The sequence below is a fragment of the Trachypithecus francoisi genome, unplaced genomic scaffold (genome assembly GCF_009764315.1).
Source record: "Trachypithecus francoisi isolate TF-2019V2 unplaced genomic scaffold, Tfra_2.0 Lachesis_group12, whole genome shotgun sequence".
NCBI classification, from domain to species: Eukaryota; Metazoa; Chordata; class Mammalia; order Primates; family Cercopithecidae; genus Trachypithecus; species Trachypithecus francoisi.
Window position 1 is genome coordinate 68,157,079 of NW_022681457.1, and position 27,974 is coordinate 68,185,052.

The 27,974-nt window shown below is 58.1% G+C and overlaps 2 protein-coding genes across 7 annotated transcripts in view; one reads left to right on the forward strand and one right to left on the reverse strand.

The window, feature by feature from the left end:
* Positions 1–8,766, forward strand: part of ACTN4 (actinin alpha 4) — an 85,987-nt gene extending 77,221 nt beyond the window's left edge. For 2 of the 4 annotated variants that reach the window (XM_033226098.1, XM_033226099.1), the window contains 10 exons: positions 141–291; positions 2,208–2,316; positions 2,531–2,671; positions 2,751–2,933; positions 3,026–3,160; positions 4,358–4,537; positions 5,542–5,688; positions 6,921–6,986; positions 7,578–7,736; positions 7,856–8,694. In XM_033226098.1, coding sequence (XP_033081989.1) covers positions 141–291; positions 2,208–2,316; positions 2,531–2,671; positions 2,751–2,933; positions 3,026–3,160; positions 4,358–4,537; positions 5,542–5,688; positions 6,921–6,986; positions 7,578–7,736; positions 7,856–8,014 — 1,430 coding nt within the window. In that variant the 3' untranslated portion in view covers positions 8,015–8,694. Of the gene's footprint in view, positions 1–140; positions 292–2,207; positions 2,317–2,530; positions 2,672–2,750; positions 2,934–3,025; positions 3,161–4,357; positions 4,538–5,541; positions 5,689–6,548; positions 6,630–6,920; positions 6,987–7,266; positions 7,294–7,577; positions 7,737–7,855 lie in introns of those variants that run through there. The other 2 variants (XM_033226096.1, XM_033226097.1) reach the window with 2 other exon arrangements.
* Positions 8,767–9,008: 242 nt separating this feature from the next.
* CAPN12 (calpain 12) overlaps positions 9,009–27,974 on the reverse strand; it is a 37,100-nt gene continuing 18,134 nt past the window's right edge. The window contains exons 1-21 of one of the 3 annotated variants that reach the window (XM_033226100.1): positions 22,716–23,258; positions 21,793–21,862; positions 20,713–20,831; positions 19,745–19,878; positions 18,805–18,973; positions 17,326–17,400; positions 17,170–17,255; positions 17,025–17,099; positions 16,260–16,423; positions 15,938–16,173; positions 15,355–15,366; positions 14,957–15,165; positions 14,700–14,742; positions 14,569–14,628; positions 14,004–14,061; positions 13,198–13,268; positions 13,026–13,088; positions 12,589–12,667; positions 9,703–9,819; positions 9,561–9,619; positions 9,009–9,473 (exon numbers count right to left, since the gene is read on the reverse strand). In XM_033226100.1, the coding sequence (XP_033081991.1) occupies positions 9,447–9,473; positions 9,561–9,619; positions 9,703–9,819; positions 12,589–12,667; positions 13,026–13,088; positions 13,198–13,268; positions 14,004–14,061; positions 14,569–14,628; positions 14,700–14,742; positions 14,957–15,165; positions 15,355–15,366; positions 15,938–16,173; positions 16,260–16,423; positions 17,025–17,099; positions 17,170–17,255; positions 17,326–17,400; positions 18,805–18,973; positions 19,745–19,878; positions 20,713–20,831; positions 21,793–21,862; positions 22,716–22,952 (2,163 nt within the window). In that variant the 5' untranslated portion in view covers positions 22,953–23,258 and the 3' untranslated portion in view covers positions 9,009–9,446. Of the gene's footprint in view, positions 9,474–9,560; positions 9,620–9,702; positions 9,820–12,588; positions 12,668–13,025; positions 13,089–13,197; positions 13,269–14,003; positions 14,062–14,568; positions 14,629–14,699; positions 14,743–14,956; positions 15,166–15,354; positions 15,367–15,937; positions 16,174–16,259; positions 16,424–17,024; positions 17,100–17,169; positions 17,256–17,325; positions 17,401–18,804; positions 18,974–19,744; positions 19,879–20,712; positions 20,832–21,792; positions 21,863–22,715; positions 23,259–23,319; positions 23,475–27,974 lie in introns of those variants that run through there. The other 2 variants (XM_033226101.1, XM_033226102.1) reach the window with 2 other exon arrangements.

The following is a 27,974-nucleotide window of genomic DNA, read 5'->3' on the forward strand; positions in this document are numbered from 1 at the left end:
GTTTCCATGCCATCGTCAATGGCGTGGAAGGATGTGGGGTCCACAGTCTCTCTTTCCCTCCCTCTGCTTGGACAGCCACTCCAGACTCCTGCCCCAGAGCTGCCGTGCTGTGGTCTTAAGTGCCTCTCTGCCCCCACCAGGGAAGGAAGCCATGCTGAAGCACCGGGACTACGAGACAGCCACGCTGTCAGACATCAAAGCCCTCATTCGCAAGCACGAGGCCTTCGAGAGCGACCTGGCCGCGCACCAGGACCGCGTGGAGCAGATCGCCGCCATTGCCCAGGAGCTCAAGTACGTGCGGGCTCAGGACACTCCCATCACCTGGCTGCCACCACAGCCTGCCCAGACTGGTGGTAGCAGCACGCCGAGGCCCAGCCTGCCTCAAGGCCTGGAATAGGGTCCCCAACGCCCCAACTTCACCTCCTTCCAGAAGCCAGGGAAGGGCCTCATAGGATGAGGCCTTTTGCACATCCTGTCTCAGCCCCAGATGGGACACCTGAAGGATCTGGATTCTCTAGCAGGAGGGAGGTGTCTGGCCCCTTGTCTTGATTCTTCAGGCTTTAGGGGTCCCTGGGGGTGCCACCTCTCCTGCTGGCCACCCCAGGTAGGCCCTGGCCCCCTGATGGGATGGGCCCTGGCCTCTGTTGCTCCCAGCCGCAGCTCCCTGAGGGAGCCGGGCTGCACAGTGAGCCTATTGTTCTGCCCGGCCCCTTCCCTTTCTTGCTCAGAATACACTTATTGTAAGAGCTTCCAGGCAGCCGGGCTCCTTCTCCTCCCCACCCAGTCAGATAAACTTGTGTACACAATTAGTACGCTGAGGCTCGCGCTGGTGAATGGGGCCTTATTCCACCAGCGGGCGGCCAGCAGCAGGGCGGGCCCAGGCAGCGGAGGCCCAGGCCATTACTTCATGGAAAATCCACAGCCCCTCGAGGGGTAGCAGGGCTCCCAAAATAGCTGTCTGCTCAAAAATAGGATCCTTGGCTATAACTGCTCTTTCCACGGACACCCCCACCCCACCACAGTCACCCCCAAATGTTTGCTTATTCCTATGAGTACAAGGCCCGGCCCTGATGCCCAGTGGAGCCCCATGCCGGGCAGAGCTGGTTTCCTCCCTGACTCACTACCCCCCACTGCCCGGGTGCTTTGAGGGTTCCCCATTGGCTCAGCCAGAGGCAGGAGTCCCATGGGGCCGTCACAGCACTGTAAACCACAGCTTCTTATTTGGCACAGTTGGGGCACCCCAGAGGTCCTGCCACCACCACATCCAGGCCAAGGAGAGCAAGGCCACAGATGCAGCACCCTCAGGGGTATGGGGGTGGGACACAGGCAGCTTCCTCAGTGATGGGGGAGCCCCTAGAACCTCGTAGGAAACAGACTTGAAAGAAACCCTAGGCCTGCCCCCTTCTCAGGCCCTGGGCAACGCCATGTGAAACCCATTACTCTGCTCAGGAATAGGCGGTCCCTGAAGCAGCTTTCTGGACGGTAGCCCTGGAGGAACAGAAGGGAGGGCTGTCCGGGTCCTGTCTGTTCTGCTGCTGGGGAAGTACAGAGGCCTGTGGACCGTCCAGGATGAGCTGGGTGGGCAGCCCTGCTGAGCGCTTATTAATGACGACAGCAAAAACTCACTGAGCTCTCAGGGCTTTATGTGTACCAGCTCATTTAATCCCCACAGCAACTCTGTCCCTGAGGGAACCAAGGCACGGAGAGGCCAACAGGTCTGCCCAGGATCACACAGCAATGGAGTGGTTGAGATGGGAATGGCGCCCAGGCTCCCAGCCCTACTGTGGAGCACGGCCTCAGTCCCTGTCCACTGTCTGTGGCTGGCTCACCTGGTCCCCGTGTCCTGTTCCTCCCCAGACCAGAGTCGTTCCCTGCCCCCTACCCCTTCTCAGGCCCCAAGGCCTGGTTGAAGGGCCACACTCTTAGCTGATAGTGGCAGAATGAGTCAGGGATGGGTGAGCAGGAAGAAGCCCCTTCCCCACTCACGCCTGGTAATCACCTGTTAACCAGCCCTGTTATCACCCCTTCCCTTCTACCCTGGGGGTCCCACGGGCCAGAACCAAGCGGTGATTGATTAGTGATTGGTTGTTGATATCCTGGAATGTTGACTGCCCTGACACCCCGGCCTCAGAATCCTGGGGGTAGGTGGGTCCAAGCCGCCACCACTTGTCCCTGCCGGGCCTCATTGCTCTCTGCCCGGCCCGCAGCGAGCTGGATTACTACGACTCCCACAATGTCAACACCCGGTGCCAGAAGATCTGCGACCAGTGGGACGCCCTCGGCTCTCTGACCCACAGTCGCAGGGAAGCCCTGGAGGTGAGGAGGGGGTGACATCACCCATGGAGCTCTATGCCCCTGCTGCCCTGGGGCTGGTGGTGTAGATAGTGTCCAGACCCGTGAGCTCCCCACAACTCCCATAGAGAGGATGTTCTCTGACTCCTCAGGGCCCTCCAGGCCCCTCCCTGCCCCTCCTGCTCACATATTGACTTGCCTTCCCTCTGTCCCTGCCCTCTTCCCTCCCATACACCAGAAAACAGAGAAACAGCTGGAGGCCATCGACCAGCTGCACCTGGAGTACGCGAAGCGCGCGGCCCCCTTCAACAACTGGATGGAGAGCGCCATGGAGGACCTCCAGGACATGTTCATCGTCCACACCATCGAGGAAATTGAGGTCCGCGCCCCCCGGCCCCCCATCTTCCCAAGAGCCTCTGTGGGGCTGGGCCGCCCCCTCACTCCAGCTCCTCCCCCAGGGCCTGATCTCAGCCCATGACCAGTTCAAGTCCACCTTGCCGGACGCCGACAGGGAGCGTGAGGCCATCCTGGCCATCCACAAGGAGGCCCAGAGGATCGCTGAGAGCAACCACATCAAGCTGTCGGGCAGCAATCCCTACACCACTGTCACCCCGCAGATCATCAACTCCAAGTGGGAGAAGGTGGGCCGGGGCCGTCGGGAGGGGCTGGGGGCAGGACAGCAGGACTGGGGGCCACCTTCCTGACCTTTCCTGCGCCCCGTCCCCTCTGCCAGGTGCAGCAGCTGGTGCCAAAACGGGACCACGCCCTCCTGGAGGAGCAGAGCAAGCAGCAGTCCAACGAGCACCTGCGCCGCCAGTTTGCCAGCCAGGCCAATGTCGTGGGGCCCTGGATCCAGACCAAGATGGAGGTGAGGTGCAGCTGAGCCCGGCAGAGCTGAGAAGATTCCAAGGGAACTCCTGCAGTGAGGGGATCCCCGGCCAGCCCAGGGCCTGCAGACTGAGGCACCTCGCAGAGCAGGTCCCAACTCTCACCACCCAGGGGCCATGATCACCCTACGGGGTTAGGAGAGTCCACAGAGCTTGAGGCTGGAATCCTAGCACCTGGGGAGGCTGAGGTGGGCGGATTGCTTGAGTCCAGGCATTCGAGACCAGCCTGGGCAACATAGTGAGACCCCCAACTCTACAAAAAATACAAAAATTAGCTGGGCGTGGTGGTGCGCAGCCCAAGAAGGTCAAGGCTGCCGTGAGCTATGATCATGCCACCGCACTTCAGCCTGACAGCGAGACCCTGTCTCAAAAACAAAAGAAAGTGGCAGTGCTCTCCAGAGAGGAACTTGGCTAAGGAGTCGACTGGAGGTGGGTTTGATCCCCGAATGCCCTGGTCTGTTGATTGTGAGACTCAGGCACTATTGAACATCTGATCCTGTCCTCCCAGCTCTAAAATGGGGATGAAAACAGTTACTTTTTTCTTTCAACAAATGCTTTTTGCACCGACTAACCAGCCACATGAGTGCTGTCATTCTGATAGCAGCTCTGGCCACCACTCACTGAGCACTCACTGCGTGCTAGGCAACCAGGCTGGCAGCAGCTGACCTCGTTTAAACCCAGCAAGTCTGAGAGGGGGTCTGGGTGCCAGGCAGGCCAGCCCTGAGGTTCATGCCATCCACGCAGCATGTGGACTTGTGGGTGCCGAGAAGTGGAGTGCCCGAGGTCAGGAGCCATGGCCAGGCCAGGGTTCAGATCCCAACTCTCCCTCTAACTGCACTGAGCTGTCCTCCGTGAGCCTCGGTTTCTACCTCTGCAGTCAGGGCTTGCCACAGCCCTGGCCTCACAAAGAGGTCAAGGGTAAAATGAAGTTGGGCACGGGGAGTGCTTGGCAGAGAAAGCCTCCCTGTCATAGTCATAGCTGCTTTAACACGAGAGGGCAGGACTGGAGAGGACAGTCATGAGCAGTGGGCCTTCCCTCCCAGGGACCCACGGGCCAAAGCCCCAGGCCAGAGGGGCCCCGGGGGAGATGCAGCCCAACAGCGCGAGTGGGCTTCTCCAGGTAGTCAGTGGTGGCAGGCCCACCAGCCTCACCCCACCGCCTGCACCCACCCCCATAGGAGATCGGGCGCATCTCCATTGAGATGAACGGGACCCTGGAGGACCAGCTGAGCCACCTGAAGCAGTATGAACGCAGCATCGTAGACTACAAGCCCAACCTGGACCTGCTGGAGCAGCAGCACCAGCTCATCCAGGAGGCCCTAATCTTCGACAACAAGCACACCAACTACACCATGGAGGTGCGCGGCCGCCCTGCCTGCTGGCCCTTCCACCAGCACGGCCGGCTTCCTTACTGGAAATGGCTCAGGCCAGTGAGAAGATAGCTGTCTGCTGTCTGTTGTTTTTCACTCTGTTTAAAAATTATTGAAGAGACCAGCACTTTGGGAGGCCAAGGTGGGAGGATGGCTTAAGCCCAGGAGTTCAAGACCAGCCTGGGCAACAGAGCAAGACCCTGTCTCTAGACAAAATGAAACTGTTAGATGGTGGTACATGCTTATAGTCCCAGCTCCCCAGGAGGTTGAGGTGGGCAGATTGCTTGAGCCAGGGAGGCAGAGGTTGAGGTGAGCCGAGGTCGTGCCACCACACTTCCGTCTGGGAGACAAAGCCAGACTCTGTCTCAAAAAATGAAAAAAGATTCAAAAGACTAAATCAAAATGTTTAGACATTTTTTAAAAATTACACTTTCCCTAGCACTGCTCTCATCACCATGACAATGCCCCTCACAGGACAAGCTGGTCGATGGAGGGCACCGTTTGCCCTGTGGCCTCAGCAGTATCAGCCTTGCTCAGGGTCAGAGCCTGCCACTGGCTAACACACCAGGAACGTTGCAAGCTGGTCACTGTCATATTGGTAGCTTGAGAAGCCAAAAGATTGGACACTCTTGATTCACCCCATACAGGTCCACAGATGCCTCAAACCAGAGTTGGCTTGTTTTTTTCCCTGAGAGCCAGTGGTGAGACATTGACCAGACTATGTCCAAACAGTCTCCACAGGGATCCCGGCACAAGAGTCATGGGTCCTTGCCCTTCTGCTGCCCCTGTAGCTGGGAAACACACTTACTGTGGAGACTTAAGCCTCGTGGTTGGCAGAGGCAGCAGGGAGGCACCACGGCCCATGTCCTCCGTGAGGTGTACAGGAGAGCAAGGGCTTTCCCCAGGGCAGGGCAGGCTCCCAAGGACATCCCCACCACAGTGAGGACAGTTCACAGCGCCCAGCCCACAGTCACGCCCCCGTCTTCCCGCAGCACATTCGCGTGGGCTGGGAGCAGCTGCTCACCACTATTGCCCGCACCATCAATGAGGTGGAGAACCAGATCCTCACCCGTGACGCCAAGGGCATCAGCCAGGAGCAGATGCAGGAGTTCCGGGCGTCCTTCAACCACTTCGACAAGGTGAGCAGCCTGCCACCTCTTCGGCCTCTCCCCTCCCGCCGTTGCCGTCCCAGCCCGCCCCCTCGTCTCTGCATCTGTCCGTCCTTTCCCATCACAGTTGCTGAGTGTCGCTTGCCACTCTCAGGGCCAGCAGGGCCCTGCCACTGTTGGGGTGTGGCCGTGTGGCACCGAGACCCCAGCCCGGGTCACTTCACACACACAGGCAGGGGGCCAGATGTCCCAAGTCCTGCCCTCTGGGTTGACATCCTCACCACCCCTGGGGCAGATGAAGTCTCAGCACACCCAGGCTTTGCAACCCGGTCTGTGAACCTGGACACAGACACCCTGCACTGTGCTTTTAGAATTCAGATTTGGTCTGGCAGCCTCATCAGAGGGGCCCTGAGTGCCAGTTTGCTGCCATCCCCAGCCCACCCTGCCAGGCTAACGGACTGAGGAGTGTGCAGCCTCAGCTCTGCACCTGGTGTCCCCAGGACAGGGTGCAGTTCCTTCTGTCCCGCTCCAAATCCCAAAGGCAAGGAGGGCCCCCCTACCTTCTATCCTCCTGAAGGACAGCCCCTCCAGTCCTGGGACTTGTCCTCAATTCTGTAGCATCCAGCTGCCACCCCTGCTGTGGGCAGAGAGGTATGAGAGGCCTCTGCCTGCCTTTGAGCTTCCAAGGTTGGGGGCAGGATGAAAGGGGCCCGTGCCGCCCCCCACCCCATGCGTCCCTGGCCATCTCCTTGTCCACGTCACCTCTAACTCTGTGTTTCCCTCCCCTACGTGTCCCTTCCCCCTGCCCTCTGCATGTGACCCCGATCCCTCATCCTGGTCTCCACGCCCGCCACCCCTCCCGCACACCTGCCTTCGGATGGCCCCGGCAGGACCATGGCGGGGCGCTGGGGCCCGAGGAGTTCAAGGCCTGCCTCATCAGCCTGGGCTACGACGTGGAGAACGACCGGCAGGTACCGCACCCTGGGCCCCAGCGGACCGTGGCATTAACTGCTCTCTCTCTCTCTCTCTCCTTCTCTCTTTCTCCCCTCGCCATCCCACCCCTGCCATCCTGTGTGCCATCTCACGGCTCTCTTGCCTCCCTGCCCGCATCTCCCTGGACACCTTCCCTCTTACCTGGTCTCTTGGGGCCGCTGTCTCCCTGCTCCCTGCCACTGTCCTATCTGCCTGCTGTGCACATGGGGCGGTCCCTCTTGCCTACTCTGGGCCCGGCCTCCTCTGCTATGCCTGCGTCCTCGGAGCAGAAGCAGACAGGCAGCATGGACTCCGATGACTTCAGGGCTCTGCTTATCTCCACAGGATACAGCCTGGTATGCAGCTCTGTCTCCCCAGCCGCCTGCTCCTCCTCCTCCTCCCCTACCTCTCCCCCTCACCGCCTCCAGAGCTTCCTCGTCCTCGGGGACACTCCTCCGCCCGAGCAGCGCAGCTGTGCCTGCCTCTTCCTCTGCTGCACCTGCCGGGGTGGGGTCCCTCCGATGACTTCCCAGCCCCCCTTCTTCCCTAGAAGTCTCCAGAGAGTGGGGGCAGCTCTCCCACTCTCTCTCCCCCTTTTCTTTCTCTTTCTCTCTCTCTCTCTTCCCCACCCTCCAGAGCTAACTCGTGAGCCTGGGCTGAGGGCAGTAGACCCCAGTTCCCTGCTGTCGGAAACCACGGGAGGGGAGGGTGCAGAGAGGCCCTGCTCCCCAGCCTGGGGCACTGGGGGCTTGGGGCTCTGGGGCAGCCGGAGCAGTGGTAGGCTCTGCCCGGGGCCAAAGCCAGTGGAGCAGGTGGGGAACAGGGCGGTCGCACACACGGGTTGGGCCCTGCTCTCAGCTGTTTCCCTGGAGACCCCACCAGTGTGGGCCTGGCTGCCCCTGCCCCACTCAATGTCGCATGTCCCCCACCCCACCCCCTCCTTGCAGGGTGAGGCCGAGTTCAACCGCATCATGAGCCTGGTTGACCCCAACCACAGCGGCCTTGTGACCTTCCAAGCCTTCATTGACTTCATGTCTCGGGAGACCACCGACACCGACACGGCCGACCAGGTCATCGCCTCCTTCAAGGTCCTGGCAGGGGACAAGGTGAGCGAGACCCCTACGAGGCTCATGGGGGCTGACGAGAGGGGACCTTGCAGTGGGAGGGGCTGAGGGGGCCAGCGTGTGGGTGGGGATGGCTCAGAGTCCCATCTTGCTGGCCCCAGAACTTCATCACAGCTGAGGAGCTGCGGAGAGAGCTGCCCCCCGACCAGGCTGAGTACTGCATTGCCCGCATGGCACCGTACCAGGGCCCCGACGCCGTGCCCGGTGCCCTCGACTACAAGTCCTTCTCCACGGCCCTGTATGGCGAGAGCGACCTGTGAGGCCCTGGAGACACCCGGACCCAACACCCGCCACGGCCTCCGGGAGGGGCCGGGGCAGCCCCACAGTCCCTTCCTCCACTCTGTATCTATGCAAAGCTCTCCGCAGTCCTCCGGGTGGGTGGGCGGGCAGGGAGGGGCTGGGGCAGGCTCTCTCCTCTCTCTCTGTGGGTTGGCCAGGAGGTTCCCCCCGACCAGGTTGGGACTGGGGAGACTTGGGGCCAGTGCTTCTGGTCTGGTAAATATGTATGATGTGTTGTGTTTTTTTAACCATCGTGGAGGGGCCAGTGGATTCCCACAGCAAAACCAGTCCTTTCCATGCCCTGGGGATGCCCCACCACACCCAGGTCTCTTCCTTTTGACCTGAGGTCCCTTCAAGGCCTCCCCAATCCAGGCCAAAGCCCCATGTGCCTTGTCCAGGAACCTCCTGGGCCCTGCGAGGGGCCAGCAGAGGGCGCCACCGCCACCCGACGGCTGGGGACCCACCCAGCCCCTCTCCCCTCCCTGCTCCAGACTCACTTGCCATTGCCAGGAGATGGGGGCCCCAACCAGCACCTCACTTTCACAGCAGAGAAGCTGAGTTGGCAGATCGGGCCCCCCTGACCCCCACCCCATCCCACCAGCTCCGGCCTTGCTTTGGCCTCACATGTCTCAGATTTTCTAAGGACCAAAAAAAAAAAAAAACCACAAAACAACAAAAACCAAAAAAAAAAAAAAAAAAATCACAAAAAACACAAAAAAACTATAAAAAAGAATTAAAAACTTTCAGAGGATTACTATTTACTTTATTAACTTACGGATTTATTATATAAATATATATTCACCTAGCAACATATCTCTGCCGTCTCTCCTGCTCTCACAATGAAGACATAGCCGATTCTCTTCCGGGCCCCTTGCTGATGCTCCTCCGGGTCTGCGTCGGGCGAGGGTCTCTGGGGACCCTCCAGAGGTGGAGGTGGGCTGCTGGCCTGGCTGCCTGGTGGTTGATGGTTTTGGTCCCCCTACCCCTTTTTTTTTTTTTTTTTTTTGAGTTTATTCTGATTGATTTTTTTTCTCGGTTTCTGGATAAACCACCCTCTGGGGACAGGATAATAAAACATGTAATATTTTTAAGAAGGATTCCTGCAGTGTCATCTTTTTTCTCTCTCGTGTCTGTCCTCCACTCCTAGGAGAGCCAGGGCAGAGCTAGCACAGTCCTAAGCTTTCAACGTGGACTAGCTCGTGTCATCTACTCAAGAGGGGCTGTCACTGTCCTTGTTTCTGGGTGAGGAGCACACGGGCCAGAGTGGTCACCCGGCCTTGAGTGGTGGGGGCCAGAGACCAGCTCCAGGTGGGTGGATGCCAGAGAGAGCAGCACCCATGCCAGGCAGGGGCTAGGGAGGTGGTCTTGCACAGCAACCCTGCCCCAAGCAGCAGGTGCGCCCATCCTGAGATCCTAGGAGAAGGTGGCCGCCTCCATCCACTAAGCAAGAGAAGGAAGACAGTGGGCTTGAGGCAGGGAGCTCCCAGGAGGGAGCCTGAGCCGCCCTGTCCCTCCCACCCGGCTCACCTGTCTGTGGGTCAGGCAGATGACCCCCTCACCCCCATCCAGGTGCTGGCTGCAGTGGCCTGTGCAGAGAGGAGCAGGGTGAGTGCCCACTAGTCACCGTACCCCTTCCCCCATGCCCCACCATGCCAGGGGTGGTACTCACAGAAGATGCAGGTGAGCTGGGCCACACAGGACACGAACCGCTCAAAATCCACACGCAGACGGCTATCCCGGTAGCGGCTTGTGAGAGCCTGGGTCAGCTGGTTGTTCAGGTGGAAGCCTAGAGGGAGGCTGCTTCTGAGCCCAGCGGCCCACAGGGAACCCACCTCAGCATTGCATCCCCACCCCACCTCCTCGGGGAGGATGCGGATGCCACAGGGTGTCACACCCCAACTCTGCCCCATCCCAGCAGGGTAAGCACGGTCTGATCCCTTCGATTATCTGGGCCTGTTTCCTCATCCACCAAATGGGGACTAAGACAGCCCCGACCCCATAGGGTGTGTGAAGACAAGAGCGCTCAGGACAGCGTCTGGTATGTGACTCGATGTGTGGGTAGTTACTCCTTAAATCCTGTGGGGCTTTCTCCTTGCCAGTGGGCGCTGGAGGATATTTCTGTGCGGCAAAAAATATCGTCAATCCCACATGGAGTCAGTTTCTTTACGGAGAAACCGTGTCTGCTGTGGAGTCTCATTGGAAGCTTTCAAAAACCCAAAACAGTGGGTTCTTGACCCCTTCTGAGATGCAAGGTCGTGCCTCATGACCTTCTCCTTTGTCTCCCACGTGGCCAAACCCAGTTCCAAGGACCATTTCGTGGGCTTCTGCTGCTTCCAAAGCCCATCTTCACCCCCATTCTGTGTGTTCATTCTCATCACAAATATCTACCAAGTAAGCACCATTCCATGCTGTGCCCAGTGCCAGGTGCTGTTTAGCAGGAGGTCAGGTGACCTGCCCCAGGTCACGCTCCCTCTGGCCTTCATCTGCCCTCGGGCATAGGGGTGGAGGCTGCTGTGCCCAGGCCTATGGGAAAACCCAGCCAGATGGGGTGGAAGGACCCGAGAAGGGACTGGAGCCCCTCAGCTGCCTGCAGGAGTTCCCGTTTGAGAACTTCTCAAGGTACTTTATCAGTTTCCTTCTTCCTGGAATAACTCCGGGCATGTAACAGGCACTCAGTGGTGCCAGATGCGTGAGCACAAGCCTGCCACCTGCCACGAGTCCTTGCTCCCTCACCGCCGTTCCTGTCTATCTCGGGCCCAGCCTCTCCCTCTCTGCCCGACATCTCCCAGTCCTTGGCTGTCTCTGACCCCATCTCTCCCCCTTTTGACTTGGGCTTTTTTTTTTTTTTAAATGGAGTCTTGTTCTGTTGCCCAGGCTGGAGTACAATGGCATGATCTCGGCTTATGGCAACCTCCGCCTCCCGGGTTCAACTGATTCTCCTGTCTCAGCCTCCCAAGTAGCTGGGATTACAGGCACGCACCACCACACCCGGCTAATTTTGTATTTTTAGTAGAGACTGGGGTTTCGCCATGTTAGCCAGGCTGGTCTCGAACTCCTGACACCTCAGGTGATCCCCCCGCCTCGGCCTCCTGAAGTGCTGGGATTACAGGCATGAGCCACCATGCCCAGCCTCTTTTTTTTTTTTTTTTTTTTTTTTTAAAATAGAGATGAGGTCTCACTATGTTGCTCAGGCTGGTCTTGGACTCCTGGGCTCAAGCAGATGACCCTCTTGCCCCCATCCAGGTGCTGGCTGCAGTGGCCTGTGCAGAGGGGCAGAGTGAGTGCGATCCTCCCAAGCAGCTGGGGCTACAGATGAGCGCCACCACACTTGGCTTTGTGTTTTATTTTTTTGTAGAGATGGGGTCTCGCCGTGTTACCCAAGCTGGTCTTGAACTCCTAGGCTCAAGCAATCTGGCTGCCTCAGCCTCCCAAAGCGCTGGCATTACAGGCATGAGCCACCACGCCTGGCTGGCTCTTTACTTACACATCCTTGAACACTTGACCACCTTCTCTGGGTCTCACACAGCCACACCCAAACCCTCTCCCTCTGGCTCTCCGACTCCATCACAGTCACCCCAGCCCCCATCTCCCTGTGGCTCCCTCTGCTGTGTGGTGGCAGACAGGCCCCGGAGTGGGGTTGAGGATCTGAGAACTCCAAGTTCTGACCCCAGCCCACCCTCCAAATTCTCTCCACATGAGGGTGACAGTCCTGCACTGTCTCATCTACCTTGGAGCCCACGGAAAGCCTTTCTCTCTGACTTCGTTTCTTGGTTAGGATGTTGTGCTGGGCTTGTTCCAGCTCATCAGGAGGAACTCAGCCTCATAGCAGAGGCCATTGCCTGGCTCTCTTTGTGGTGCTCTGGCTTTTGGTAATGAAAGCTGCATTCTCTGATCATTAAGTACTATGCCCCGCAGTCCATGGATGACTGTTCACCACCCTGGGTACTGGCTTTTTTTTTTTTTTTTTTTTTTTTTTGGAGAGTCAGGGTCTTGCTCTGTCGCCCAGGCACAATCAGGGCTCACGGCAGCCTCAGCCTCCCGGGCTCAAGCCATCCTCAAGCCTCAGCCTCCTGAGTAGCTGGGACCATAGGTGTGAGCCACCACACCAGGCCCTGGCCATTTTAGAGAGGAAAACAGAGGCTCGAAGAGATGGAGTCAAGTGCCCAGAGCCCCTCCTGGAGTTGGTAGAGTGAGGATTCCAGCCTTGTGGCACCAGAATCCAGAACATTCTACCATGCTGCCCTGGGGGCCAGAGCCTCTCAGACACCAGCTCCTAATCTTCCCCTTCCTGGAGGAGCCTCTCTCTCCCCCAGCACCCTACCAGGCACATCCCCCTTTCATGTCCTCCCCACCCCACAAACACCCCTTGCCCTCCTTCCTTATTTGGCCTCTTTCAGGGCCACCCAACCCCTGGCAGGGACTGGCGACAAGCTAAGGTGTGAGCTTGTGGATGGCCACGGTGCAGACGGCCACAGCTGAGTGGGGGGACTTGGAGACGATGGGATGGGAGAGAACAGGTCCTGTCCCCACAACCACCCCAGGACCCTGTCCACACCTGCTGCATTCAGCGCCAGCCTCAGCTCGTAGGAGTTCATGGTTCCAGAGGCGTCCTCATCGAACTTGTGGAATATGGCCTGGGCAGGAGGGATGAGTCAGGGCTACCCCCCAGGCCTTGAAGAAGGCTGCAAATGGGGCCCGCGAGGCCAGACAGCCTGGTGCCCATCCCAACCCCCTTTCTTCTGGTGTGGACCCCCAGAAAGCAGCCTAACCACTTTGGACTTGTTTCCCAATCTGTAAAATGGGAATAAGAGCAATGTCCCCAGAGGACAAGCTGAGGCTGGGCGGGGGCAGGGATATCCCAGCCAGATCCCTCCAAGTCAGCATAGTCCAGCCCCCCTCGTTCCCTGGGGCTCTGATAGCCCACAGGGTGCCTATGTCTCTGTTAGTAAAGGTTTCTCTCTTTCTGGGAAGAGGCCCAGTCTCCCACCTCACCTGCCACTCCAGGAGGTGGCCCCAGAGCTGCTGGAAGTGGTGTAAGGCCAGGCTTTGCCCATGCTGTGTTGGGGGTGGGGGCATCTGGTTAAGGTCAATCTCTCCAGAAGGGGAGGAGAGACCCCAGTGTCCCCTTCCCCACTCCCTCACTCAGGCACTTCCCCCCATGTACCCCGAAACACTGCAGCAGCTGCTCACAGGTCCTGAGCCCGATCTCTCTGGGGGTGCGTGTGTGGACCCTGGCTACAGGAAAAGCAAAATCAAACCACAGCAATTTCCTGCATTCTGGCCGCCACTCTGAGGGCCATGTGGACACGACTCCCTCAAGCAGGCGATGTTGTCAGTCCCATGTTATAGAAGCCGAGGTGGCCGGGCGCGGTGGCTCAAGCCTGTAATCCCAGCACTTTGGGAGGCCGAGACGGGCGGATCACGAGGTCAGGAGATCGAGACCATCCTGGCTAACACGGTGAAACCCCGTCTCTACTAAAAATACAAAAAACTAGCCGGGCGAGGTGGCAGGCGCCTGTAGTCCCAGCTACTCGGGAGGCTGAGGCAGGAGAATGGCGTAAACCCGGGAGGCGGAGCTTACAGTGAGCTGAGATCCGGCCACTGCACTCCAGCCTGGGCGAAAGAGCAAGACTCCGTCTCAAAAAAAAAAAAAAAAAAAAAAGAAGCCGAGGCACAGGGAGCCACTGACTGCTGTGACTAGTGGAGCTGGGATTCAAATCCAGGCAGGGGTGCCCAGTCTGTGCTCAAGGCAGCCTTGCCTCTCAGCAGAAGGGAAGCTTGTGAGTGGCTGTGGCCCAGGTCACTGGCCCACACAGGATCCCTTGCAGGGAGATGCTGCCAGGCTGAGCCCTGGCTTCCTGAGCCCAACTCCCAGCAGCACCGTGGGTTCACAGACATTGGTGGCGCCGGCTCTGGTTGCAGGACCCCTAGCTAAGACCCCTCCTCCTGCCCCCATCCCAGCCAACTCACCAGGCTCCAGGGCAATGCTTAGTAAGGCCTGGAGCTGACAGGCATTGAGTTCTTCCTCCTAGTCCAGGAAAGAGGGCTTGTGAGGCCATTGACTCACCCAGCTGCTCTGGGCCAGGCCCTGTGCTTGGCTGGGCTAGGGACACGGCAGGGGCTGACAGAGCCTCAGAGCTAGCTCCAGGAGTTGGGGGAGACAGGCCTGTCCCCACAGGGCCATGGCTGTGATGGGGGAAGCACTGGGCTGTGGGAGCTGGTGGGGGGCAGCAGACCCGCCTGGGGGAGGGTCAGGGAGAGCTTCCATGGCTGGGAGCCTTAGATGAGGCCTGAGCCTGGCGGGAGGTGTCAGGAGGGAGAGGGTGGTCCTGGGAGAGGGTGGTCAGTATGGACTGAGCCCAAGGCCCTGAGGCAGGGAGGAGCTGTGAGCATTTAAGAAAAGTTCATGAGATTTAAGCCCGGAGGGAGGAAAAAGTAAGCAAAATGAGACACCTGAGATGCTAGGTGGGGAGAAGGAGGATTCCCAAAGGGAGGCTGCAGCGGGATGCTCCCTCAGCCCAATCCACCTCCTCACCTCTCCAGCCAGCTCCTTAAACAGCTGCTCCAACCCCAGCTCCAGGGGCAGGTAGGGGCCCTGCGGCACGGGGAAGTTTAGTTCAGGCCAAGATCCCCGCCCCATCGTGCCCCTCCCGGAACAGCCCCCACCTGGAGAGCCTGCAGGTCTGCGCTGATCACGTCGTCGATCTCCCTGCAAATTACAGATGGGAAGTGGGGAGGGCGCTGTTTGCCCCAGCTGGGGCTGTGTCTCAGCTGAGGAATCGCGTGGGGTCTATCTAGGTGGGGACCGTGGGGCTCTGGGGTCATCCTCGCGGGGTGGGGGGTCCTGGGGGCGGGTCAGGTCTCGGGGGTCTCGGGGCCTGTCTAGGCAGGGATGGGGTCGGATTTGGGTGCCCCGGACTCACACGGCCGTGTGGCGGCGCTCGGAGAAGACACGCAGAGTGAAGTCGGCCTCGTCGCCGGCGTGGGCGGTGCTCGGCACCACCAGGTAGTGGCCCGGGCGCAGGCGGCAGCGGCGGCTCACGTCGCGGCGGGCGCTGAGGGGCGAGCGGTCGGCGCGCAGCAGCCGGGGCAGGATCGCGCGGCTGCGCGGGGAGTCCCAGAGGCCCAGCAGCTGGGAACGGGGCGGCGTGACCACGGACCAGCCTCACCCCCGGCCCTTCAGCCCCGCACCCTCCAGCCCGCCCCGTCCACCCTGCCCAACCCCCGTCCAAGCCTTCCCTGCCCCCGGACCCCGGCTCTGCCCCCCACCCCCAGCGCAGGTTGACCAAGCCCCAGGGCCGGTTGACCCCATCCCACTCACCTCCTCTGGAATCTGAAAGAAGCAAGAGCAAGGGGCGTCGGGGCAGGGGAGGGGTGGCCGCCGCTCAGGGTCCCCTCTCTGCCCTTCCTCACCTCTCTGCCCTCTCCCTCCTTCTTCGTCCTATTAGACCCCTATTGAACCTTTGCCCCGCAGTCCCCGACCCAGGCCCTCGCCGACCCCTCCTCAACCCTTCCTTCCCCATCTGCGCTCTCAGCGCCTCTCTGTCTCCTTTGTCCCCTCTGGCCCTTCTAACCTCCAGTCTCTCTCTGTCCCTAACCTCGCCTGTCTGTCCCTGAGCCCCTCTCTCTCATTCCCTTAGCTCCCTCTCCCCCTCTGAGACCTGGCCCCCAGCCCTACTCGCCCCCTACTCCCCTCCCGCGCCGTCCCCTCTTGGCCCCGCTCCTCCACTCCTCCCCATCCCCCTCAGCCCCACCCCTCTACCACTCCCCTCCTCCCCCTTGGCCCCGACCTCCACACCTCCCCTCTTCCCCTTGGCCCCGCCCCTCCATGCCTCCCCTGCTCCTTGGCCCCGCGCCTCTATCCTCCGGGTTCCCTGGAGCCTCAGCTCTACCCAGGACCTCACCTGGAACACGTGGAAGCCCACGGTGAGGTAAGTGAGGCCCTTGGCTCTCAGGCGCCGTCGGTTGCGCTGGGTGAGGGACAGAAGGACGGTGCACTTGGGCGTGCGGCCCCCCCGCGCTGGGCCCCACGCCCCTGAAGCCCCCCAACCCCCCCAGGGCCCTTCCTCATCCTCGTCCTCCTCCTCCTCGTCGGGTTCCAGCAGCGTTAAACGGAACTGAGGATTGGTCCAGAAGGTTTCTAGGGGAGGAGGAAGAAAGGGGGTTTCCCAGCCGGCCACAGCGCCCCCTACCCCGGCAAGCCTCTCAGGGGCCCTCAGGCCTCACCAGCATTAGGCTGGCTCCCTCCGGAGTTGAAGCCGCGCACCCAGCGGCCTTGGAAGGTGTGGACGTGCCAGCCGCCCCGCTCCGGGCTGGGGCCCAGCACCTCGGGGCTCAGCGAGCAGATCTGCACCGTGTCGAAGTGGAGGAGGAAGTCCCGCAGCTCCATCCTGCACGGTGGCCCAGTCAGACCTTGCCCGGCCCCACCTCGAGGGGGTCCCAAGATCCCGGAAATCACTCCCAGATCCCAAAGCCTCCCACATTTCTTAAATATTGCCAAATACCCTTCAGGTTCCAGAAATAACCCCCAAATTCCTCCAAGTCCTCAGACACACCCCACAAATCGCCAGGATTCACAAGCTGCCCCCAAATATTGTTAAATTGCCACCAATCCCCAAATAGCAAGACCCTTAGACTCTGAATTACCAACAAGTATCCTTCAGTCCCTCAACATTGCCAAATCTCAAGAAATGCCCCAAATAGCACCAAGCCTTCCTCCATTGCCCTAAATACTATCTATATACCCTCCACAGGTAACTATGCCTTCAAATTCCCCTAACATTACTACTTTTTTTAACCCAATCAGTGGCACGCTAACATTACTACCCATTCTTCCTTGACTTCCCAAAATGGAACCTGGCCCCAAAATTACCACCGATGTACACAGCTTCTCCTTATTAGGACCCATCCTTCCATCGAGGCTCGCCCCTCCCTGAGCCCCTTGGCACGGAGACCCTCCCAGAGGCAGAGCTGGGACCCTGATGAACTGACCAGAACTCGCCATCCTCCTTTTTCACTAGCAGGGCATCGCGGCACTCGGTGGGGAGTGTGTCCCAGCGTGGGCAGCTGGAGAGACTGGGGTGTGAGGGGCGGGCAGGTGGGGTCCAGCCCCACACCCACCCCAGACCCATCCCACCTGTCGCTCCAGGCCCCAGTCCACTCCACGCGGCCCCATGGGTTCCGCAGCCGCAGCAGCCGCACCTTGGTGAAGCCCAGGAACACCTGGGGCAGCATCGTCAGTGGGGATGATGCCCGGACACGGCCTGCCACCCCACCCATGGGAGACACTCACCTTGTGTGTGCCCGTGACGGAATACGCGTGTCCCTTCACCAGGCCTTCTTCTGTGCGGTACTCACCCCGATCACTCTGGGCAGGGGATGGGATGGTGAGGCCGAGGTGGGGGACAGGAGGGCAGCTGCTCCTCCCTGCCCCCAACCTCCTGCCACCAAGGCAGGAGCCAACCAAAGCACTGAACTGAATGGCACACAGCTCAGAGACCATGTCAGGATTAGTGACTGAAGGCAACAGAGAAAAGGAGAGGAAGGGAGATGGAAATGAGACAAAAGGAGAGGTATAGGCTCACGCCTGTAATCCCAGCACTTAGGGAGGTCGGGGTGGAAGGACTGCTTGAGGTCAGGAGTCCAAGACCAGCCTGGACAACATAGCAAGACCCCAAGTCTACAAAAAATTTAAAAATTCGACAGGCATGGTGGTGCTCATCAATGGTCCCAGCTATTCCGGAGGCTGAGGCAGGAGGATCCCTTGAGCCCACAGGTCAAGGCTACAGTGAGCTATGATGACACTACTGCACTGCAACGTGGGTGACAGAGTGAGATGAGACTCTGTCTCCAAAAACAAAAACAAAATAGATGGAAAGAGGGCCTGGAGTGGTGGCTCACACCTGTAATCCCAGCACTTTGGGAGGCCGAGGCGGGTAGATCACGAGGTCAGGAGATTGAGACCATCCCGGCTAACACGATGAAACCCCATCTCTATTAAAACTACAAAAAATTAGCTGGGCATGGTGGCACGCGCCTGTAGTCCCAGCTACTTGGGAGACTGAAGCAGGAAAATTGCTTGAACTCAGGAGGCGGAGGTTGCAGTGAGCCAAGATTGTGCCACTGCACTCCAGCCTGGGTGACACAGAAAGATTCCATCTCAAAACCAAAAAAAATAGATGGAAAGAGGAGACAGACAGAGACATAGAGACAAAGAAAGATACAGAAGAGAGACAGACACAAAAGAAAAAGAGAAGCAGTAACTCAGTAGAGGATTTAAGTAAATTAATGAGTGAAGGAGTTAGACTAACTCAATGAATGAATGAGCGTGTCATGGGGTCACAGATGAACACATGACCCAAGCTAAGCCCACGAGAATCAATCCTGGGACTTTTACTGAAATTCTCAGAAAGAAGTACTCTTTTTTTTTTTTTTTTTTAAATAACCCCTGGGGTGGTAGGAGATACCTGCAACTATGTGGGACCCTTTTATGCCCATGACGGGAGAGCCTGGCTGAGAGTGACCCTAACGCAGAACAGGAAATAAACAAACATAGTTGCAACACCCTCAGCATCTGGATCCAGCTGTGCCTGAAGCCCCGATTCATGAGAGCAAATGAATTTATTTTTGACTAGTTAGATTTATGAGCGAGCCTAAGCCAGTAACAGAAGAGAGAAGAGAAGAACAGAGGAAGCATTCCGCCCACCCCACCACACCCCTGACTGTGCTCTGGTCCTGGTGGGGGTTCCGCATGGAAGTCCAGGTCTCTTACCAGGGCAGTGGCACCCACGAGGGACTCCTTGGCCAGGGCATGGCGCAGGGCAGAGAAGAGCCCCATGCTGTTTTGTCTCAGATAGAGCACCTCACCCACGCCGCCTGTGAAGTCCACAAAAGCCTCATTCATGTGACCGCCACGCATCACCTCGTAAGAGCCGTGGAGCCTGTGGGAGCAGATCTGGGGTGAGGGTTGAGGTAAGTACGAGCATCTCAGGCACCCCTGCCCTGGGATCTGCAGGGGCCTCTATCTCAGGGTCTAGAATCCCCAGGGGAAATTCCTGAAGTTTTGAGACTTTTTTCAGGGTCTCACCCTGTGGCCCAGGCCGGAGTGCAGTGGCGTGATCTCATCTCACTGTAGCCTCAGACTCCTAGGTTCAAGCGATCCTCCTCCCACCTCAGCCTCCCGAGGAGGTGGGCCCTCAGGTACATACCGCCACACCCAGCTAAAACAATTTCAAACTCTTGGCCGGGTATGGTGGCTCACGCCTGTAATCCCAGCACTTTGGGAAGCCGAGACAAGTGGATTACCTGAGGTCAGGAGTTCGAGACCAGCCTGGCCAACACGGTGAAACCCCGTCTCTACTAAAAATACAAAAATTAGCCAGGTGTGGTGGTGGGCACCTGTAATCCCAGCTACTCGGGAGGCTGAGGCAGGAGAATTGCTTGAACCCGGGAGGCTAAGGTTGCAGTGAGCCAAGATTGCACCACAGCACTCCAGCCTGGGTGACAGAGTGAGACTCCGTCTCAGAAAAAAAAAGATGTGAAGTTGCTCAGGTGATGTTGTGATTTGAGGGTTCTGGGGGTTGTCACTTGGTTTGGAATTCTTGGTGGGGTGCCTGGAGGATTGCAGAGCTTGGAGGCTCTGGGTGCCCCCTGTGGCTTGGTGCCTGCTGTGGGGACTTGGGGCTGCAGCTGGTTGGAAATGGGGTCCTCACTTGGCATAGGCCTTCTCCAGGAGTGGGGCCCAGAACTCGTTCCGCTGTTCCGAGCGCACGAACATCAGCTTCCCCTCGCGCACAGGCAGCCTGTCATCCACCACGACGTCCACCCAGCGGCCAAACTGCCAGAGCTGGCGGGAGAAGATGCAGGGCTGGACTCGGCTTCCAACCTCCAACCCTTGCTGGACCCTGCCTCTGGGCACTGACTCTGCTGTGCCAGTCCCAGAGTCAGGAATTACAGCCCCAAGTCAATGTTAACTATGAAATCCATATCGCCGACCGGGTGTGGTGGCTCACACCTGTAATCCCAGCACTTTGGGAGGCCGAGGTGGGTGGATCACGAGGTCAGGAATTTGAGACCAGCCTGGCCAAGATGGTGAAACCCCGTCTCTACTAAAAATACAAAAAAGGCCGGGCGCTGTGGCTCACACCTGTAATCCCAGCACTTTGTGAGGCTGAGACAGGCAGATCACGAGGTCAGGAGATCGAGACCATCCTGGCTAACACGGTGAAACCCCGTCTCTACTAAAAATACAAAAAATTAGCCGGGCGAGGTGGTGGGTGCCTGTAGTCCCAGCTACTCGGGAGGCTGAGGCAGGAGAATGGCGTGAACCCGGGAGGCGGAGCTTGCAGTGAGCTGAGATTGTGCCACTGCACTCCAGTCTGGGCCACAGAGTGAGACTCCGTCTCAAAAAAAACAAAAACAAAAACAAAAAAAATTATCTGGGCATGGTGGTGGGTGCCTGTAATCCCAGCTACTCAGGAGGCTGAGGCAGAGAATTGCTTGAACCCAGGGGTGGGGGCGAAGGTTGCAGTGAGCCGAGATTGTGCCACTGTGCTCCAACCTGGGTGACAGAGCGAGACTCCATCTCAGAAAAAAAAAGAAAGAAAGAAAGAAAAAGAAATCCATATCACCAAGTCACCACGGGGAAAACTGAGGCATGGGCAGAGGAACTGAGCTGTACCTGGAAGTGGAAGACACCTGCGTAGCCATGCTGGAAATCCTGTCCAGGAGGGACCACCCGGCGCAGGAGCCGGGGATACAGAGTAAGGGAGGCGGCAGCCGCAAGGAACCAGCAGTTACCTGGGAGGAGAGGCCAGGATTAGGTGAGGAGGGAAGGAGGGAGGCCGGGCGCGGTGGCTCACACCTGTAATCCTAGCACTTTGGGAGGCCGAGGCAGGAAGATCACTTGAGCCTAGGAGTTGAAGACCAGCCTGGCCAACATGGCAAGACTCCAGTACAAGAAAATTTAAAAATTAGCTGGGCATGATGGCATGCACCTGTAGTCCCAACTACTTGGGAGGCTAGGGCAGGAAGACTGCTTGAGTCCAGGAGGTCAAGGCTGCAGTGAGCTATGATGGTGCCACTGTATTCCAGAATGGGTGACAGAGTGAGTCCCCATTGAAAGAAGAAAGAAAGAAGGAAGGAAAGAAAGACAGAAAGAGGCCGGGCGCGGTGGCTCAAGCCTGTAATCCCAGCACTTTGGGAGGCTGAGACGGGCAGATCACGAGGTCAGGAGATCGAGACCATCCTGGCGAACACGGTGAAACCCCCTCTCTACTAAAAACTACAAAAAACTAGCCGGGCAAGGTGGCGGCGCCTGTAGTCCCAGCTACCCGGGAGGCTGAGGCAGGAGAATGGTGTGAACCCAGGAGGCGAAGCTTGCAGTGAGCTGAGATCTGGCCACAGCGCTCCAGCCTGGGTGACAGAGCGAGACTCCGCCCCAAAAAAAAAAAAAAAGAGAAGGAAGGAAGGAGGGAGGGAGGGAGGGAGGGAGGGAGGGAGAAAGAAAGGAGAGAAAGAGAGAGAAAAAGAAAAGAAAGAAAGAAGGAAAAGAAAAAGAGAAAAGGAAGGAAGGAGGGAAGGAAGGAAGGAGGGAGGGAGGGAGGGAGGGAAGGCAGGCAGGCAGGCTGGCTGGCTTAGGGAGAGAAGAGACTGAGGAGGGATCCAGGGCCTGGGAGTGGGGAGACCAAGGGATGGAGCTGTCAGGATCCCAGCTGAAAGTGGCTGGATCTGAGGACTCAAGGTGGGTTCAGGGTCTCACCCAGGCTCCCCTGACACACATCTGTGCGGCTCATGTCTTCACAGATGAACTTCGGCTCAGCACAGAACTCCTGTGGGTGGTGGGGAATTCCAGGCCTCAGCCCCAGAAAGGAAGGGAAGGTCACATGCCGGGGCCCTGCCGCCTCTGCTGCTCCAGAGCAGTGAGGGCCTCCAAGCCCATGAAAGGCCTGGAAGCCTGTGGGCAGGAGCATGGCTTCCCTGGGTCTCCAGAAGCTGTGCTAAGCCAGTCCCATGGTAGCCCCCTCCTCCCTCAGACCGGGGAGTCCAGATCCTCAGCATGCTCCTCCCTCAGACCCATTAGTCCAGGCCCAGCCCCTCCTCCCTCAGACCCGAGAGTTGAGGTCCCCAGCCCCTCCTCCCTCAGACCCAGGAGTCCAGGCCCCCAGCCCCCTTCCCTCAGACCCAGGTGTCCAGGCCTTGGCCCCTCCTCCCTCAGATCCAGGAGTCCAAGTCCAAGCCCCCTCCTCCCTCAGACCCAGGAGTCCAGGTCCCCAGCCCTCCTCCCTCAGACCCAGAAGTCCAGGTCCCCAGCCCCTCCTCCCTCAGACCCAGGAGTCCAGGCCTCAGTCCTTCCTCCCTCAGACCCTGAAGTCCAAGTCCAAGCCCCCTCCTCCTCAGACCCAGGAGTCCAGGCCTCAGTCCCTCCTCCCTCAGACCCAGGAGTCCAGGTCCCCAGCCCTCCTCCCTCAGACCCAGGAGTCCAGGCCTCAGTCCCTCCTCCCTCAGACCCCGGAGCCCAGACCCCCAGCCCCTCCTCCCTCAGACCCAGGAGTCCAGGCCTCAGTCCCTCCTCCCTCAGACCCAGGAGTCCAGGCCTCCAGCCTTCCTCCCTCAGACCCAGGAGTCCAGGCCTCAGTCCTTCCTCCCTCAGACCCTGGAGCCCAGACCCCAGCCACACTTTACATGGGGCCTCATCCATTTCACGTCTTTGGCCTTCTCCGAGTCAGGCCCCAGCTGGTCATAGCCAAGGGCATCAGGGCCAGCAGGGAAGTAAGGGTCACGGAACAGGATCCCCGAATCCAGACAGGCTGCCCGGATTGCCTCATAGCTCTGGCCCCGAAAGAGCTGCAGGCCCCCAGCTCCGACCCCAGCCTCCTCGTCCACGAGCTGGATGGTGACCCTCCCACTGCTGCACGCCATCTGGACACTGGTCTCAGAAGCTGGCACCAGGCCCTTTAACCTCCTGAGTCACGGGGGCGGGGCATCTCCTCCACGGAGCCCCAGTGGGGGTCTTTAGGCAGTGAGGAGCCTTCGCTCGTTAATATTAATTGATGGTTTGGGGTGCTGGGGAGCAGGGACGCCTCTTCAGTGGTTTTCTCCCCAGGGCGTGGGGCCTTCAGTTGTGGCCAAGGTAGCAACTTAATGGGCTTGGCCAGCAGCAGGAGAGAAGGCGGGCAGAGCTGAGGGAGGACCGGCTGCCACTGTGAGAGCACCAAGAAGGAGGTCAGTGTGGGGGTGAGCTTCTGCCTACTTATGCCTGTGGGGCTGGGGAAGGAGGCGGGTTTACCTCAGTGTCTATCTCTCAGACTGCCTCTCTCCCCCTCCCTCAACAGCTTCTCTCTCCCCGACTTCATGTTTCTTCTCCATCACTGTCTGGAGTGCGCGATCTCAGCTCACTGCAACCTCCGTCTTCTAGGTTCAAGTGATTCTCCTGCCTCAGCCTCCCGAGTAGCTGGGATTACAGGCTCATGCCATCATGCCAGGCTACTTTTTGTATTTTTTGGTAGAGAAGGGATTTCACCATGTTGGCCAGGCTGGTCTTTAACTTCTGGCCTCAAGCAATCCGCCCACCTCGGCCTCCCAAAGTGCTGGGATGACAGGTGTGAGCCACCATGCCCGGTCAGGTTTTGTTAATTAAAAAAAATTTTTTAAGTAGAGATGGAGGGTGGCGGGGACGGTCCCATATGTTCCCCAGGCTGGTCTTGAACTCCTGGCCTCAAGTGATCCTCCTGCTTCAGCCTTCCAGAGAGCTGGGATTAAGGTGTGAGCTACTGCATCCAGCCCTTTCTTGTTTTTTGTTTCCAGCAATATCTATATCTCTGTATTTCCCTGTCTCCACCCCTCTCCCCTTCTCTGTCTTTTTTTTTTTTTTTTTTTTGGTAGAGAGGGGTGGGGATCTCACTTTGTTGCCCAGACTGGTCTCGAACTCCTGGACTCAAGTGATCCTCCCCGTTTGGTCTCCCAAAGTGTTGGGATTACTGTTGTGAGCCACCACACCCAGCCCCTCTATCTTTTTGTCTCTTTCAGCATGTATCTTTTCCTCTCTGTACCTGTCAGACCCAGGAGTCCAGATCCCCAGCCCCTCCTCCCTCAGACCCAGGAGTCCAGGTCCCCAGCCCCTCCTCCCTCAGACCCAGGAGTCCAGATCCCCAGCCCCTCCTCCCTCAGACTCAGGAGTCCAGGTCCCCAGCCCCTCCTCCCTCAGACCCAGGAGTCCAGGTCCCCAGCCCCTCCTCCCTCAGACTCAGGAGTCCAGGTCCCCAGCCCCTCCTCCCTCAGACCCAGGAGTCCAGATCCCCAGCCCCTCCTCCCTCAGACTCAGGAGTCCAGGTCCCCAGCCCCTCCTCCCTCAGACCCAGGAGTCCAGATCCCCAGCCCCTCCTCCCTCAGACTCAGGAGTCCAGGTCCCCAGCCCCTCCTCCCTCAGACCCAGGAGTCCAGATCCCCAGCCCCTCCTCCCTCAGACTCAGGAGTCCAGGTCCCCAGCCCCTCCTCTCTCAGACCCAGGAGTCCAGATCCCCAGCCCCTCCTCCCTCAGACTCAGGAGTCCAGGTCCCCAGCCCCTCCTCCCTCAGACCTAGGAGTCCAGGCCCTGAGCCCCTCCTCCATCAGACCCGAGAGTCCAGGTCTCCAACCCCTCCTCCCTCAGACCAGGGAGTCCAGGCCCCCAGCCCCTCCTCCCAGACCCAGGAGTCCAGGTCCCCAGCCCCTCCTCCCTCAGACCAGGGAGTCCAGTCCCCCAGCCCCCCTCCTCCCTCAGACCAGGGAGTCCAGGCCCCGAGCCCCTCCTCCCACAGACCCAGGAGTCCAGGCACCAGCCCCTCCTCCCTCAGACCCAGGAGTCTAGGTCCCCAGCCCCTCCTCCCTCAGACCAGGGAGTCCAGGCCCCCAGCCCCTCCTCCCACAGACCCAGGAGTCTAGGCACCAGCTTCTCCTCCCTCAAATCCAGAAATTCAAGACCCCAGCCCCTCCTCCCTCAGACCCGGGAGTCCAGGCCCCCAGCCCCTCCTCCCTCAGACCTGGGAGTCCAGGCCCCCAGCCCCTCCTCCCTCAGACCCAGGAATTCAAGACCCCAGCCCCTCCTCCCTCAGACCTGGGAGTCCAGGCCCCTCCTCCCTCAGACCAGGGAGTCCAGGCCCCCAGCCCCTCCTCCCTCAGACCCGAAAGTCCAGGCCCCCAGCCCCTCCTCCCTCAGAACCTGTCAGTGTGTCTTGTGTCTGCCTCCCTGTCTCTTCCTCTCCATCTTTCTCTCTGTCCCTGTAACCTACATGTGGCTCCTCCATCATCCACCAAGGAACCCTGAGCTCCCCTCCGCTCATGCCCCCTAAGCCCTTAGGATGCGCCTCCTCCCTCCCTGACAAGGTAGACTCAGCCTGCTTGCCCAGGGAGGCTGACCCTGGAGGGCTCTGCACCGCTCCTGTGCTGGGAGCCATCTGGTGACCATGGTGCCCTGGCCCACGCCACTCAGGGTCTGGGTGGAGTAGTATTTCCCCCAGAGGACTCTGGAGCCATTGGAGGAAATGGAAGAAACAGGTTTGGAAATGCCAGAACCTCAGCAGTGCTGGTCCCAGCAGACCTTCCACCCTCCTTGAGGGTGTCTGCTGCCCTCCCAGAGCCTTGTCACCTCCATGCCACTCAGATGTCCCTCAGGCCTTCTGGCCTCCTTCCCTCCAAGTGGACCCACAGATATTGCCCAAGCCATTCACATACATGGCTACCAAAAGTGGGTTACAAAACAGGCTTTGCTGGCTGGGCGTGGTGGCTCACGCCTGTAATCCCCCACTTTGGGAGGCCACGGTCATGTGTCTCCTTGGATGTGGGCTGCTGTTTCTTTCATTTGCTTGTTGGTTGGTTGATTTTTTGAGACAGCCTCCCTTTGTCACCCAGGCTGGAGTGCAGTGGCAAGATCTTGGCTCACTACAACCTCTGCCTCCCAGGTTCAAGCGATTCTCCTGCCTCAGCCTCCCGAGTAGCTGAGATTACAGGCGCATACCCCCAAACTGGCTAATTTTTGTATTTTTAGTAGAGATAGGGTTTCACCATGTTGGTCAGGCTGGTCTCAAACTCCTGACCTCAGGTGATCCACCTGCCTCAGCCTCTCAAAGTGCTGGGATTATAGGCGTGAGCCACCGCGCCCTGTCTTGCTGTTTCTTTTTTTGTATTGTTTTGTTTTGTTTCTGAGACAGGGTCTGACTCTGTTGCCCAGGCTGGAGTGCGGTGGCACAATCTTGGCTCACTGCAGCCTTGACCTCTCAGGCTCAAGCAATCCTCCTGCCTCAGCTTCCTGAGTAGCTGGGATCACAGGCTTGTGCCACCATACCTGGCAAATTTTTAGATTTTTTGGTAAAATGGAGTCCCACTTTGTTGCCAAGACTGGTCTTGAATCCCTGAGCTCAAGCAATCTTCCCATCTCGGCCTCCCAAAGTGCTGGGATTATAGGCCTGAGCCACTGCACCTGGCCGGATGTACAACTTTCAAACCACTGAAGTAGCTTAAAATGAAAAAGAAAATGTGATCTATTTGGCAGTGGTCAAAAAGCAAAGGAAAATGCAGCGAATCATAGAAAATAAAAGCAGAAAGTATCACACAATGACCTAAATAAAACCAAGCCTATTGGTTATAACAACATTATGCAAACGTGTGAAACGTACTTGGGTAAGTCAAACAAAATTCAACTCTGTTTAGCTTTCAAAACACTTTCCAGAGATAACAACACAAAATCTTAAAATAAAAGGATGAGAAATAGGTATCAGTCAAAAGCAGATACACAAAAATCAGGGCAAATTTGATACTAGAGAAAACTGGGCCGGGCGCGGTGGCTCAAGCCTGTAATCCCAACACTTTGGGAGGCCGAGACGGGCGGATCACAAGGTCAGGAGATCGAGACCATCCTGGCTAACACGGTGAAACCCCGTCTCTACTAAAAAATACAAAAAACTAGCCGGGCGAGGTGGCGGGCGCCTGTAGTCCCAGCTACTCGGGAGGCTGAGGCAGGAGAATGGCGTAAACCCGGGAGGCGGAGCTTGCAGTGAGCTGAGATCTGGCCACTGCACTCCAGCCCGGGCGACAGAGCGAGGCTCCGTCTCAAAAAAAAATAAAAATAATAAAAAAATAAAAAAGTAAACTGGATTTAAAGCATATATAGCATTAATTTGGACAAAAGGAGTTATTTTCTATTGATAAAGTATATGATCCAGAATGAAAAGTGACTGGACAGGTGCAGTGGCTCATGCCTGCAATCCCAGCACTTTGGGAGGCTGAGGCAGGTGGATCACTTGAGGTCAGCAGTTCGAGACCAGCCTGGCCAACATGGTGAAAACCTGTCTCTATTAAAAATACAAAAATTAGGCCGGGCGAGGTGGCTCAAGCCTGTAATCCCAGCACTTTGGGAGGCCGAGACGGGCGGATCACGAGGTCAGGAGATCGAGACCATCCTGGCTAACATGGTGAAACCCCGTCTCTACTAAAAAAATGCAAAAAAAAATAGCCGGGCATGGTGGCGGGCGCCTGTAATCCCAGCTGCTTGGGAGGCTGAGGCAGGAGAATGGCGTGAACCTGGGAGGTGGAACTTGCAGTGAGCTGAGATCCAGCCACTGCACTCCAGCCTGGGCAACAGAGCAAGACTCCATCTCAAAAAAAAAAAAAAAAAAATACAAAAATTAGCCAGGCATAGTGGTGCATGCCTGTAATCTCAGCTACTTGGGAGGCTGAGGCTCAAGAATCACTTGAATCTGGGAGGTGGAGGTTGCAGTGAGCCCAGATTGCGCCTCTGCACTCCAGCCTGGGTGACAGGACAAGATTCTGTCTCAAAATAAATAAATAAATAAATAAATAAATAAATAAATAAATAAAAGACAGGGAGCAATGGCTCATGCCTGTAATCAAAGCTGTTTGAGAGGCCCAGGCAGATGGATTACTCGAGGTCAGGAGTTCAAAACTAGC